The sequence below is a fragment of the Heptranchias perlo genome, chromosome 18 (assembly GCF_035084215.1).
Source record: "Heptranchias perlo isolate sHepPer1 chromosome 18, sHepPer1.hap1, whole genome shotgun sequence".
Classification (NCBI taxonomy): domain Eukaryota; kingdom Metazoa; phylum Chordata; class Chondrichthyes; order Hexanchiformes; family Hexanchidae; genus Heptranchias; species Heptranchias perlo.
In genome coordinates this window covers 34,747,481-34,763,236 of record NC_090342.1, presented here as the reverse complement: position 1 = coordinate 34,763,236, position 15,756 = coordinate 34,747,481, and the positions used below count along the sequence as shown (strand labels likewise).

Below are 15,756 nucleotides of genomic sequence, written 5' to 3'. Positions count from 1 at the left end.
AAAGAAAGACATTCAAAGAAGCTCAATTAACTGGTTTGTATGTTTAACCATTTGATGAACTGATTCAAAATGCTGTATTATTCAAACTGGCTGTTACTGCTCAAGTCTGTGGCTATGATCCTTTAGTCTGTTACAAAAATATCTAGCGTCATGGATATTAAATCGCCCTCTGAAGTGACATGGGTGCATAATGAAAATCCTATGTGTAATCCAAAGATAATAACCAGGTCTATGGTTAGCCCTGAGCAAGCCATCCCAGATTATTTTGAGCATGGGTCTCGCAGGGAGTGCAGGCTTGTCTATGGGAACTGACCCTTAAGTTGGGCACTAGAAATAACATCTGGAGAAACCCAAATTTTAACAAGGACAATGATGCATTGCAAAATATTCGGAGAACGGAAACAAGGACGGTTTCATGAATTATAGCTAAGTTCTGAGAACAGACTCTCAGAGCTATATTTGATTTCAATGGGAAAATATTTTGAGGCAGAGGAAAGGACATGACCTAGGTTTTGGGCAAGTCACTCAAATTACAGTCAAACACAATGGGAGGTATGAAATTTTCAAATGATCCCACTTGAACATTGAAAACACTCAATTACAGACTTTGTCTTTCTAAACATGGGTTCTATTTTAAGCTGTATAACAGTAGGGTTAAGTATTAGTAATTGTAGGTCTGTCAATGCTGGTTGTAGCAGGAGAAACTGCAGGTGATGAAGAATGAATATCTTACAAACACTGGAAAATATTAAAGCAACTGGACTGAAGGCAGCAATTCCAGGTGAGGCTGTTCGTACTCAAAGTAGCCTTCTATTTTATACTGCAAAATATCAGTGACAAAACTCTTTTGGACTTTGTGATTGCCTAACAAAAATACATTCATTTTCTGAGCTGCAGGGAGACCAGATTGGTCAGGTATCTCCCCCATCTGTTTCAGAGCTACTTTACTGGAAATAATAACTACATCTTCACAGTGAACTATGTTGACCTGGAAGCACCCAAAGCTGGAAAACAAAATTACCACATAACTCCAGTTTGGCTCTAAACCCATTCATTAGAGGACTACTGACCAAATACAGCACTTTGAATCAGTTCATGAAATGGTTAAACATACAAACCAGTTAGATGAGCTTCTTTGAATGTCTTTCTTTGCAGAAACTACAAGCAATAAATAAAAAATTTCGCCAAAGGGACAAGCTGCCGATTCCTACTGATTATGATTTTTCTTGGAACTGCCCACAGAACTGCATTTTGCCTCTGCATCTATTGATGGAATATTGTTGATGGGGGCTGAATTTTTTTCATATTTTCATTGGGGGAAATCAGGGGATACATATGCAGAACTGTGCCTCAGTAGATTAAACAGCTGGACTCAAGACTATCTTAGCTTAAAAGTGATCTGTGATGGCTTTTCTCATTCCACGCTCTCCTACATTCACCAGTAACTGATCCTCCAATGCCAGGGATGCTCCCTAACCAATCCCATGTGGTACCAATCTCCCAATCCCCAGAAATCAGTATTCAAAGGGATTTTTAAAAAGGACCTTAAAAGTCTAAATTGAAGTTCTACTCAACACAAATGATTACATCAATCAGTAAATGAATCCCAAGAAGGAACCAAAACAGAAAAGCCAAACACATGGGTAGAAAATGCTGTAAAGCAACACAAGGGACGAGATACATGTAGAAAAAATTATAAAAGAAACAATAACAAGGACAATAGCGACAGAACCACCTATGCGTAACTTGGCAAATTACCTTCTTCAGTTCACCAAAGCTGGAAAGTCTTATCTTTGACAAGTGGAATTTACCATGCCCTGGTACTCTTATCTCCATGTACAAATTTAGGTTTTTCCTGACAGGCCCCTCTCCCTCACTCCAATAAATACCGTTAAACTAAAACTGTATCAAAAATTGTTCAGAAAAGGCCAATACATAAAAAATCATCTTCCCGCAAGTCCCATCACAAGTCCCAACTTTCTTTACCACCTCAGTTCTTTCTGCAGCCCAAATTAGTCTATCACTGCACATCGTCCCTTGCAGCTATCCAATCTCTACTGCAACTGATATGCAAGGGGATTCTTCCAAGAGGTCCTAACTATGATTATATCAATAAAGTTTGGTACTATTGAGCTAACTAACCATGCAACAATGTTGCAGCCAAGAAACACTGAACCACTGTGTGAACACTGGATCACATATTTTCCCTGCAACCAAGCCTTCAAAAAACATAATGAACAGTCAGTTGTTTGTTCTCCACTATTTGACATTTTTATTCTCCCAATAACTTTCTCACCTTAAGGATTTTACAGCAATATACAAGTCAAAAGGTGTAATACAGGAATAAAAATCCATATAAAGCAGCATTCATGGAATATCATCCAAATAGACAAGTAAGTTAACTGCAGTCAAGAATACTTTACACCCTAACATATAAACCTATAATGACTAAGTGCTGGAGGCAGTACTCCACAATGGCATGTAGCATCAGAGGGAGTGCCACTGCTGATTTGCCTTGAAGTAAAATTAATCCACTCCAAATATTTCTGGAACTATTCAACAGGTTTGGAGACAAAGGCATCAACCTATGATCAAGTGAAAGCCTCTTAGCATCAGGAGTGTGCCCAACACCCCATATTTAATTATATAAATGCATAATCCGTGTGTAACAATACAATGCCCATGTGATCTGAACTGGATTGACATGGCCTCAAGTACACTTCTCCAATCTTTCTGAAGACAAACAGAAACATTTTAGTGAGATTAGGTGAGAGAATCGTTCAGCTGCAAGTAAATGTACAGAGTAAGAGATATAATCAAAGTTAACTAACCACAGAACCTTCCTTGAGAATAAATATGCTACATTATTCCGATTAGAGGGCTTGCTTAAATTTTCCTAGTCAGACTTCTGAGTCTGGGCTTGAGACGAGTGTGTTCCCTCAAAACACCAGGATTCTTCCCCAGACCCAGCCAGCCAACTGACTACACCAAGTCTCTTTAGCCCCTATATTCCATGCATAATCACAGGAAATGGAAGGGCAGGGCCTTTGACTCCTTGCACTTTCAGGGATTCACCAATAGTCCTGTCAATCAAACCAACTATCCCCTCTAAGAGCATATGGTCAGCAGACACCTCATGCTGTGCTCACATGAATAGAAACATCCCACAAGATGGATAAACGTTCATTGAAATCTCCAAATTGACTCATTATCTAAAGCAGTACTTCAGACACCTTATCTTTCTGAAACTACATTTCCCATTTTGGCTGTTCAGTGAATTTAACCCATTGAGATCTATATTTAACTTTAGTAGTATTTTTAACATGAATTATATCAAGATCCTCCCACAGTAGCATAGATTCAGAAATCCTAAAACACGACACAATCTTCTTCCAAAAATACAGCTGAACTCTTGTTCCTTGCTAGTACAATGGATACTAAAATATATTCTTCATGATCTAGAAAAAGATCTAAAACAGCAGGCAAGGTTTCAAATGTAATAGTTCTCAACTTTTCTTGCAAACTAGAGCAGTATGTTGGTTAGTGAAAAGTCAACTTACAACAAAGGTTTTATGGTACAAAGTAACGGTAACTGTGTGTTGCACCACAGAATGGGACAACACTGACATAAGTTCATTACGATTCCTCTGGTCAATCATTTTAGCAACAGTAGATAATAATAATTGGAGTACACAATAGGTTTCACTCTCATCTCATGTTCCTGATCTCGAATGGGACAAGGGCAGTAAGAGACAAAAGCTGTGCTGAAGTGACTTGTGACAGATGTAGGACATTCCCCCAGGATTATGTCCATGTCACCAAAGCCCAGGACTGCCCCCAAGTGCAACTCAACCCCACTCCTCGGCCCTATTACTGCGAAATACCAGATATCTACCTCCAACGAGCGCATCTTAGGTACAATATTGTTGTGTATTATCAACTTTAAAAACAGTAAGAGATAAAATTAAATTCAAAATCATATGCAAAAAGTCATTAATTTATAGTTTTCACAATGCACACAGGTTTGTAACTGAGTCAAAGCACCAGTAATTTAATTGTCTGTTTGTGAACAAGACCCTTGCTATCTGTAATCTTATTGAGGATGATTCCATTCATATCCTGGAAATAATCCAGGGGTTTTGCAGAACTTAGCTAGGGCTTACACATTGGTCTCTTACACATGGACATCTTCTCCATTCAGCATCTCACCTTTTTCCACCCCCTCTCACCTCTACTTTAAAATTTTCATTGTCTACCAGCCCCAAATCCCATCCAGAGTTTCTCCCTCCGATATACTCCCTCAGCCTCTGCACTGAGCAACAATTCATCCTCAATGATTTCAATCTACAGCTCAGCTGCCTTTGCCCTCTTCTCCTCTGAATTCATTACCCTCCCATACTACCACTCCAAATACTGTCCCCCACCCTTTGAAAACTGCTGTCATTATTCCCTCCTCAAAAACCTACCTTGGACCCTCTATTCTTGCAAAGAACCGCCCCAACTCTAACTTCCCTATTCTCTCCAAAGTCCTTAAATGTGTTGATGCCTCCTAAATCTGTGCCCATCTTTCCTGAAACTCCATACTTTAATCTCTCCAATCAGGTTCCGCCCCTAGGAATGGCCCTAACTAAAGCCACAAATGACATTCTCTGACTGACATATTATCCCTCTTTGACCTCCATCATCTCTGCAGCCTTTGACATGGTACACCACACCATTCACCTCTAAAGCCTCTCCTCCGTTGTCCAGCTCAGGGAAATTGTCCTTGTTTGGTTCCACTCTTGCCTATCACACCGTAGCCAAAGCATCTCAATCAATGGCTTCTCTTCCCACCCCTGGAGGTCCGCAAGGATCTATCCTTGGAATCCTCCTGTGCTGCATCTTGACAACATCACCATGAGGTCAACTTCCACATGTATGCTGACGACACCAATCTCTCTTTCTCCACTGCCGCTTGTCAGACTTGTTGTCCAACATCCAGTTTTAAATGAGCTGCAATTTCCTCCTGCTAAACATTGGGAAGACCAAAGCTCTTGTGTTCAGACCCGCCACAAAACCCCTACCCATGCCACCAATTCCATCCCCCTCCCCACCATTATCTCAGGCTGAACCAGACTATTTGCAATCTCAGGATCCTAGTTGACCGAGCAGATTTTCTGACCCCATATCCTCTCCAATAAGACTGCCAGCTTCCACCTCCATAACATTGCAAGTCTCCACCCACCCCAGCTCATGTGCCGCTGAAACACTTATCTATACCACTGTCACCTCTAGACCAGACTATTCCAAAGCTCTCCTGACCAGCTTCCCATCCTCCATAAACTTTGGCTCAACCAAAACTCTGCTGGCCATATCCTATTCGGCACCAAATTCTGCTCACTCATCACCCCCGCAGACCGACATGGGCTCCCAGTCCCTTAGTGCCTCGAGTTTAAAATTCTCAGCTTTGTGTTTAAATCCCTTCATGGCCGTCACTGTTCCTGACTCTGGTCTCCTGCATCCCCTCCCTCCTTCGCCCAACCATTGGCAACAGTGCTTTCAGCAGCCTAGGCCCTGCACAATGGAATTCCCTCCCTAAACCCCTCTGCCTTTCCACTTCCCTCTCCTCTTAAGACCCTCCATAAAACCCACCTCTTTGACCAAGCTTTTGGTCACCCCATCTAAACTTTCCTTAGGCTCGGTATACATTGTTTCTTTACACCTCTGTGAAGCCTTGACACATTTTTTCATTGTTAAAAGATAATGCAAGCTGTTGCTGCTGTTCTCAGTATTTAGGTGACACTGGCAGGGTTGCATTAATTGCCAAGTCTTATTTTCCCTGAGGTATTGGGGATTTCAGGGTACTAACTCAGCACTGATATAAGTAACGGCAAAAGGTAAGAATGGTCTTTAACTTGGAGGGAGGCTTGGTAGTGATGGCGTTCCCACAACATTGCTGCTCTTGCCCTTCTTGATGGTGGAATTCGCAGGGGAAGGAGATGTTGTAACCTTGGTGAGTGACTGCACTGCATACTGCAATCACAGTGAGCCGGTGATGGTGGGTAAGAAGTCCAGTGGCAGGAGTGACAATCAAGTAAACTACTCTGTCCAGGATAACATTGAGGCTCTTGACTGTTGCCGAGACTCCATTCATCCAAATGAGTGACAACAAGAAGTATTCATACTTCTGAGTTGAGCTTTGTAGATCGCAAATAGGCTTTCAGAAGTTGGAGTACTCAGCCTCTCCCTCCTCTTGTAGCCATGGTGTTGATATGACTGATCCAGTTAAGCTTCTGGTCATTCGTCACCCCAAGGACGTTGATAGTGTGGGACTCAGCAATGGTGGTGCTGTTGAAAGCCTGGCTGGATTTTCTCTTGTTCAAGATGGTCATTACATGGCTCTTATGTGGCACAAATGTTACTCATCGTTTGTCATCCCAAGCCTGTTTATAAACCAGGTCCTGTTGTTGGCTAGCATGGGCTTCTTCATTATTGGAGGAGTTGTGAATGGAACTGAACAATGTGGAATCATTAATGAAGCGCCCCACACCTGACCTTATGATGGAGGGTAGATCATTGATGAAGCAGCTGAAAATGATTGGGCCAAGGGCCTCAGACAACAACAACGATCTTTCTTTCTGCCAGATATGGCGCTAGCCACTGAAGGATTTTTCCTTTGCCCCCAATGACCTCTGGCTCTTTGGTGTCATACTCAGTTGAATAGTGCCTTGTGTAGAGGGCAACTACACTCAACTCTCCTCTGGCATTCAGCTCTTGCACCCATGTCTAGATCAAGGCTTACCTAATGCCAAATGATTATGGAGGAACCTGAACTGGAAAATGCGAGATCAACCATTTGAATCAGTCACTGTAAATCAGTGACCCTGATATTATGCTCTACATGGCATAACACCCTTATTGTTATAAAACAGCAAATCCTCTGACTCACCATGAGCAACAAGACATAATATCATATGCTAGTAGATCTTCTAAGTGCCAGTTTTTGAAACAAGACATCAGTTATTTTAAACTTAGCTTTCACATCACTGAGGGTGGCACAATGAAATCTGCCAAACTGCATCCATATTCATGGTCACAAGGTAGGGCTAATCAGTGCATCCACTGTGACCAATGCCATGGGAGATCTGTCTGTGCATATATGTATATTTTCTTTTGGTCTCCTTTTTGAGTTCTCCACTAAGCTGAGCACTTGCTGCTAGATATAAGGCTTTTAACATAATACTTTTTAAATACCAAAGCTTAACAAATATCAAGAAAATGATTAAACTATCTAAACCATAGCATTTTCTGCATTTGAAGGAGCTGCCTGCACTTCAGGTACATGCAGGTTGTCAGACATTAATGTTAGCTGAAGAGACTCAAGTTAGCCAAGTACAACTTCTAATATGCACATGTTCTACACCTAGAAATGCTTACCATTGATTTTATGGCGATTTACAAAGCCTGCCCCTGCAATGGAAATTTACTGAAAAGGAAAACCGCAATGGAAATATTTTTAGGATAGTAAAAGTAACTCAAACTTGTTTTTGTCTTTGATGTTTTATACAAGTTAAAGGATGAACTCTTCAATTTTTACTGAGGTAACTTTGAAAGTAAAAGCATATACACTATATACCAATTCATATTCTGAAAAAACAATAAACTGGAATATGAAAATTGAAAACAGAGGAGAAAACTGGTGAGTATGGAAGGACTCAGCGCACGTCATTATATTTTGCATTGTATTCAATATAATTTCAACCCAACAACGATGAGTTGTTATTGAGCCCTGAATATGATTAGTAGCAAATTTTATTCAAATTTGGATCAAGATTACAGATACAAAATAACTTTATAAGAAACTAAGAAAGTTGGACGATTCTAACTTGGAACTTGAATGTTGCAGGGATTTCCAATCTGCAAAGTGGCCTCACCAAACAATTAAACTCTGAATGACCTAAGGGCCTCTGTATACTTAACAATTGGACTTTATGACCTTAAAAAGGTCACTCCATCTTACAAGAACAACACATTCCTACCCTTATAAAGCAGCACTTCATTTGATGTACCGTGAGCAATGTCATGGGAGATGCATAAAATTCTTGTCACCCTTTTTCCTTAGTAACCATGCATAATTAAAAGTGAGAAACAAAGAGTAGACATAAGTAGAAACTTTCAAGCTGGAAAGGGATTGAGTGCGATTTACCCTGGGGGAAGATTTATATATTACAATATATTCGTAAATTATCTGTGATGCTATTCTCTGGTCATTGGAGTTTCTGAAGCACAGTTATGATCTTCAGCTTCTAACCTGGCTGGTGATTTCAAGGCTGCTGCTCAAGTATTTCCTGTGGGAGTCCAGATAACAGTAGCTGCTTGTAAATTTCTCAAGTCAATTAGACATCAGTAAATTACTTGTAAACTTCCGACTCCAAGTCATACAACTGTTTTGCATCTGTAGCAAATAGTAACAATTGGAATGTGATGGATGCATACTCAACACAAGAAATACATAGAGAAAAAAATAACATTTATGTAACAATTTATTTCATTTCAAATGTCCTGAAGCAGTTCAGAATGAATTACATTGTGCAGTTACTTCTGTTATGTGCGTAATAACAGAAGCCATTTTGCATAAAGTCCCACAAGCACAATAAGATGAATGAACAATTAATCTGCTCTTATTCGTGTTGGATGATGCAGGAATGTTGGCCAGGGAACTGGGAAAACTATCTGCTCTCCTTTAGATAGAACCATGGAATAATTAATGACAACAGAACAGGCGGACAGGGCCTCAGTTTAATGTCTCAATGCAGTATGTCCTCATTATTTACTCCACTGAAGTGTCAGTCTATTTATGTACTTAAATCCTGGAGTGAGGCTTAGATCCACAACCTCCTGATTCAGACGCAACAACGTTATCAACTGAGCCGATCTGAAGTGGATGCCATTGCTCATGCTAAGTCAGAGGGATGTTATGCTCTAATATAGGGACAGAGGTGCTTTATTATGTAATGCACTACATATTATTACTCAGCTACAATGGAGTTGAGTGCCTTTAAGATCACAAAGTCTATCTGTTAAATAAACAGAGGCTGAGCTAAATTGAAGTTAAATCACTGTTTGGTCAAGGAATTTTAGATTGGAAAGTGGTTCAGTTTCATCTTTAAGAGTGTGATGTCTAGAGTGTGTGGCTCTCCCGTAACAATGCTCATGGCAAGCCAAATAAAATTATGTTTTATAAGCATAGGAATCCTGCATGGAAGAAGAAAAATGCAAAGGGTGAAAATGAAAAAAATCCAGTGGTCTTAACAGATTTGACACAGCATATCCAACTACAGTGGACAAGTAATCAACAAAGAAAATAGAATACTGAATGATATAACCAAAACAGAACAATAAACAAATTAAAGGAAGTCATGCTCAAATGGTATAGTGATCTGGTCAAACACTGTGCCCAGTTCTAGTTACTGACACACAAGGGAGACATTCAGGCCTTGAAGACAGTTCAGACAAGAGCTGCAGGTTTGATTACCAGCAGTTCAGGACTGAATTATGAGTGACTGCAGAAACTTGGGCTTTTCAGCTTTGAAAGGAAGCAATAGATATGTACTTCTGCACGGGTACCTAAAACAGTAAAAAGTATGGAAAAAGTAAATTCTGAATATTTCTGCCATCTAAACTGCAAGAGTAGGACAAGGTGACACAGGTTAGTACTAATAAAAGACAAATTGAGCACTGATGTGAGGAAGTTTATACACACAGTGATCGAAGCACAGAAAGAACTTTCAGAGTAGCGAGGGGAACCCTGAAATTGTTTAGGAACTAGATGTGATGAGAGGACCATCAAGTCTTCCTGGAAGAATGAGCTTAAGATGAGAATGGCATTCTTCATCTGTATTTATCTTGGGATCTTTTGGAGTTATACAATGTAACACACAATGTATTACTGTATCAGTAAGGAGAGTTATAACATTTTAAGGCCACAAAGTCTAAATGTTAAGTAAACAGAGCTTCAGGTTATTCAAAGCACTGATTGTTTGGTCAGGGAACTTTGCAAATTGGAAAATGCTTGTCAGTTTCAGATTCCAGCTCATAAGCATAGACCATATCTAAGATTGTTTTGCACCTGTAACTGTAAACTGTCAAGACTGCATATGATGATAATATCCAAGGAACCTTGCGCAGCTGACCTGGTAACTCACAAGTGACGACAGCATGACTGAGTGATAGTTTGTAATAGGAATGGGCTGTATGAACTTTATTCCACAGCTCTTGTTAAGAACATATCTAGTGTAAATATAAAGTTTAAATGCAAACAATACTAATGGCGTTTTTGGACAGGTCCTGTTGGTGCCCAGCACACCATTATTACATTTTCTAAAAAAAAATTGTCAACTATGAAAAACAAAATATTTTGCAGTGACGTCACTAAGTAAAATACATTTAAAAACATGCATTTTAGTACAGCATGTATGATCACATATTTCCAAGCTTAATCTGGATTTGTTTTCCCTTCCAACATTTCATATTTTATGATAGATATCTTGTTAGGCCTCAGCTATAATTCAAGCAATATGGCACTACACAGACCGAAAGCCATGAAAACCACTCAGGTGTGGGAAGAACTCCTCCTTAATATTCACAACAAATTTGCTATTAAAATATATACTGCATCATTAAAAAAGAAACTTAAAAAAATACAAAGCCACCAAGCTTTCAATGTTATAATTTTTCTCTCTCCAGTTCTTCCCATTTCTATGAATCTGCCTATAAGATGATCAAATTACATCTCCAAACCTAAAATATTAATTAATACATGATTAGTACACTATATTTTATTGTTGCTCCAAGTGCCCAAAGTTACAGCATCTAAACTGAATAACTTACAATAAAACTAAACAAAATTCTAATAATGGAGGTTTACACTTTGTGGGCAGGGGTACGAGAAAACAAAGTTCAGCTACCAATTTTCTCAGTGGAATCTGCAGTAAAAGAGAAACGGTAAGATTTCATCCAATTATTTCGTGAAAATTACACAAAATGTTGACAAACAATTGTTTAAATACAACTGAAAACGTACAATAAATTTTAAAGCATTTAAGCTCATGTAAAAATTGAGAAAACTTCAACTCACTGCGGTTTTTGGTTGACAACATGACGTCACGTCAAAACAAAAGACATTTCTTCATTTCCCTCAAAGTTTCTTAGCAACTTTCAAAAGCACTTCACAATCAACAAAAACAGCTCTTCAAAAAGTAAATGACAGTAAGGTGTATACAATCCTTTAACGATTAATAAAATCAAGTTCCGTCTTCAGCTGTTATTTGGAGCACTTTAAAATGCCGAAATCAAGAGGTAGTTTAACCGACAGCTAACGGGACAATTTCTTCTACTCAGCAAAAAATCTGCAGCTTTATCCGTCAAAAGCCTCACCTAAAAGCCCCATGTCGGGGGTCAAGAGACAGACGAGCCCTGGTCCAACCGGGAACTGTTCCACTCGCTTTCTGTTATTGTCGCCACTCGCAGTGTGTTTTTATGTTTAAACAGATCGCCTCTAACAGGCCTATTATCGTTGTGTCGCTGGCTGCACGCGAGCGTACAAGAGCTGTGTGACAGGTGCTAAATTATCTGTTTTACCTGCAAGTAACCTGTTTAGTCCAACCAACTCCACTACCGCCTCCTCCTGCCGCTGCCGTCCCCATGGATGCCGCTGCCTCCGCCATTATCCACCACCGTCACCGCGCGGCTACAGCCGGGCCTCCCAGCGGCCCCTGCGCCACCACTTCCGGAGGAAGGTTTCGGACTCAAGCTTAGACACTCGAGCTCGGGGTCCCGCACGCAGATCTCGTGAACGCGCTCGCTCCAGCTTCAGCTCGCGCACGGCGTCCCCAGCGCACGATGACCGGTACTTTCAGTAAACGAAAACAACGGCCACGATAGGGATCGCTCGTTCCGATCAGTGACTGCCCGTCCACGCGGTCGATATCTACTCCTGTTTAAAGAGTGAAAAAGGTAAGAGATAAAAAAAAAACACGTCAGATCCGACCGAGTGAGGAAGAGAACGAGTAAAAGGATGAAGATGGAGAATAACCATAGAGGTCCAGGATCTCTATGGCAACAGTGACTCTGAACCACACCGAAGACGTGATCGGAAATTTCCGGAAAAAAATGGTTTGTCAACTTTCGGTAATTTCCGGAGACGACGAGCGCACGCGCGGGAGTGACCGTGACATCGAGTTGGACAGGGAGAGATTGGCGAGACAGGACGGCGGAGTGAAAATGTCACATCCTGTTATACTGAATTTAAACACAAAGGGGATGGGAGGTTGTTAACGTAAATACGATGTCATTTGAGGCATTTATCATCATAACTCACACTATATATTGTATATAATGGTAGTTGTATTATGGGACCATAGGGAGATACATATTTTCTAGTCGCTAATATTTGCTGAATAAAAATCACGATAAATCGGGAGAGTCTAAACTATTATAACACTATTTGGAAATCATGTGGAGTGACAGATGGCAATGGCATTTTAACCAGTCACAAACCTATTGTGTTGTTCTTATGCCACACAATTTACAAGTTTTTCTGAAACCCTAATTCCCACTGAAGCTGACATTATTAATCACATCAGATGGGATTACAGCAATGGCTACTGGAATATGCAAGCAGTCCGGTGCTGCAGGTTTTTGATTTGGCAAATGTGCGATGCAAAAGCAGGATGAGCCCACAGTTTGTCCCATTGTCAGCGAGTTCTTTACCACGACGGGGCTGTCCAGGAAGGAGGGTTGAGCACTGGTGTTTTCCTTTGGGCTTAGGGGTTAATCAGTGAGTAAATCACTTCAGGCCACTATCACGCATCTTCTGGCGTTGTTTACCTTTTTGCCTGGGAAGTAGTGACATGACAGAGCAATCTTTTAATTTCCGGGCTTACCAGGATCCTGGTGAGAACTAGTTTTGTTCCACTAATATCACAGTGCTACCATATTTCAATGGGTTCCCCTCAAGCTGGGTCTGAGATACTCAAATTAGGATGTCAACTGTTTTAATATATTTGGAAACATTACTGTATCAACTGTATAGGATTTATACAGATACTATTTCACAAGGTAAAACCCTCCTTTCTCTGGTCAAGGTGTTCCAACAGGCCATGTCTGAGGGTTTAATCGAGGTCAGCTAACATACTTAAGAAACAGATAAATGCATAGGAGCATCATTTGTCTAAACATTTAAATTGTCACAAGGGAGGTAGTGACACAAGTTATACCATCTCTCGAGTCAAACCTTTAGACAATATCCATCAGAGAGATAGCTCTGTTGATAGCAATGAAGGTGACGACAACCTTGAATTTCGGTGCTACCATATCATTCCAAGCACCAGCAGTAATACCTATCAAAAATCACTCCACTGAGCACCAATGCATCAAGCAGATGACAGAAGCCTTGTTTGCTCTTAATTTCCCCATGGAAAGTTGGCAGCACCATGAAAAGATACAGCATTTTTACTGAATGGCAGATTTTCCTAAAATAGCAGAGAATCACAGATGGCATGCATGTGGTCATACATGCCCTTATCATTGGCATACATGAACAGAAATGGAGTTCATTTAATTAAAGTGCAAGTTGTCTGTGAGCACATGTATCAAATAATACAAGCTAATGGCTGATCACTTGGTAGGGGCCACAACAGCTTAATTTTCCGCCAATTCACCTTGCCATCATTATTTGAAAGTGGACGGAGACGAGGTGAATGGCTTCTGGATAAACTGTCACTTAGAAAGGCACGGACTAATCAAGGACAGTCAGCATGGATTTGTTAAGGGGAGGTCATGTCTGGCTAACTTGACCGAATTTTTCAAGGAGGATCGATGAGGATGGCGCAATTGATGTCATCTTCATGGATTTTAGCAAGGCTTTTGACAAGGTCCCACATGGCAGATTGGTCAAAAAAGGAAAGGCCCATGGGATCCAAGGGAATGTGGCAAATTGGATCCAAAATTGGCTCAGTGGCAGGAAGCAAAGGGTAATGGTCGACGGGTGTTTTTGCAACTGGAAGGCTATTTCCAGTGGGGTGCTGCAGGGCTTGGTACTGGGTCCTTTGCTTTTTGTGGTATACATTAACAATTTGAACTTAAACGTAGGGGGCATGATTAAGAAATTTGCGGATGACACAAAGATAGGCTGTGTGGTTGATAGTGAGGAGGAAAGCAGTAAACTGCAGGAAGATATCAATGGACTGGTCAGATGGGCAGAAAAGTGGCAAATGGAGTTCAATCCAGAGAAGTGTGAGGTAATGCATTTGGGGAGAGCAAACAGGGCAAGGGAATACATAATAAATGGGAGGATACTGAGAGGTGTAGACGAAGTGAGGGACCTTGGCGTGCATGTCCACAGATCCCTGAAGGTAGCAGGACAGGTAGATAAGAAGGCATATGGAATGCTTTCCTTTATTAGCCTAGGCATAGAATATAAAAGCAGGGGTGTTATGCTGGAACTGTATAAAACACTGGTTAGGCCACAACTTGAGTACTGTGCACAGTTCTGGTCACCACATTACAGGAAGGATGTAATTGCACTGGAGTGGTTGCAGAGGAGACTTATGAGGATGTTGCCAGGACTGGAGAATTTTAGCTATGATGACAGATTGGATTGGGTGGGGTTGTTTTCCTTGGGACAGAGGAGGCTGAGGGGTGATTAGATTGAGGTCCATAAAATTACGAGGGGCCTAGAGAGAGTGGATAGGAAGGACCTATTTCCCTTAGCGGAGGGGTCAGTAACCAGGGGGCATAGATTTAAAGTGATTGGTAGAAGGATTAGAGCGGAAATGAGGAGATTTTTTTTCACCCATAGGGTGGTGGGGGTCTGGAATTCATTGCCTGAGAGGGTGGTAGAGGCAGAAACCCTCATCTCATTTAAAAAATACCTGGATGTGCATCTGAAGAGCCTTGACCGGCAGGGCTACAGACCAAATGTGGGAAAGTGGGATTAGGCTGGGTGGCTCGTTTCTCAGCCAGCATGGACACGATGGGCCGAATGGCCTCCTTCTGTGCCGTAAATTTTCTATGATTCACAAGGACTCAGGATATCTTCTACAGCCTTGGTTGATGACCCCCTCGGATGAATGTAGACCCATCTTGAGAGATGGCAGTCTTACCGGTTCCTACTCCTGCCACGCCCCAGCTGCCGGACACTCCCTCAGGAGGAATCTCTGTCGGAACAGACCACTGGTCAGCACTGAGTGGTGTGTAACGTTGCACCAAGGTTGTTTTGGCCGAGTCCCCAGCATTTTGAATCTGGCCATTAGACACTCCCTTACATTGGAGCCCAAGGTCTCAATAACCTCAGTCAGACTATTTAGGAAAATAATTATGACTGGGCTTAGGACCTCTGTCACTGGGGACTCTGCTGCAAATGACTGTGGAAGTACCATATGCTCCTTGGTGGCGTGCAGTTCTGCAAGGTAATCATGCACCATTGTTCATATATGGCTACTGGATTCCTGCACGGTCACTGCAGAATCTTCAAATGACTGCATAAAGTATTGATGATCAGATAGCAGTCTTCCTCCATATGCAGGCTGCAAACTCTGGTCCCAGCAGCTGAAAAAGGACTTCATTTAGCTTCCCCTTTAGCCAGCTAGTTCCTGTTCCTCTGCTGTTACCGCCACTTATTTGTCCTCACTCATGCTCCGGTGGTTCCTCCTCAACCTGTGTTCCTAAATCCCTTGGAGTGATTTACCTGAACAGCTGCCTATGCTACATAGAGTG

At 41.3% G+C, this 15,756-nt stretch overlaps 1 protein-coding gene across 1 annotated transcript in view; it reads right to left on the bottom strand.

Moving 5' to 3' along the window:
• Nucleotides 1-12,143, bottom strand: part of mkrn1 (makorin, ring finger protein, 1) — a 57,690-nt gene extending 45,547 nt beyond the window's left edge. The window contains exon 1 of the mRNA XM_067999688.1: nucleotides 11,620-12,143. Coding sequence (XP_067855789.1) covers nucleotides 11,620-11,705 — 86 coding nt within the window. The 5' untranslated portion in view covers nucleotides 11,706-12,143. The remainder of the gene's footprint in view (nucleotides 1-11,619) is intronic.
• Between the last annotated feature and the right edge of the window lie 3,613 nt (nucleotides 12,144-15,756).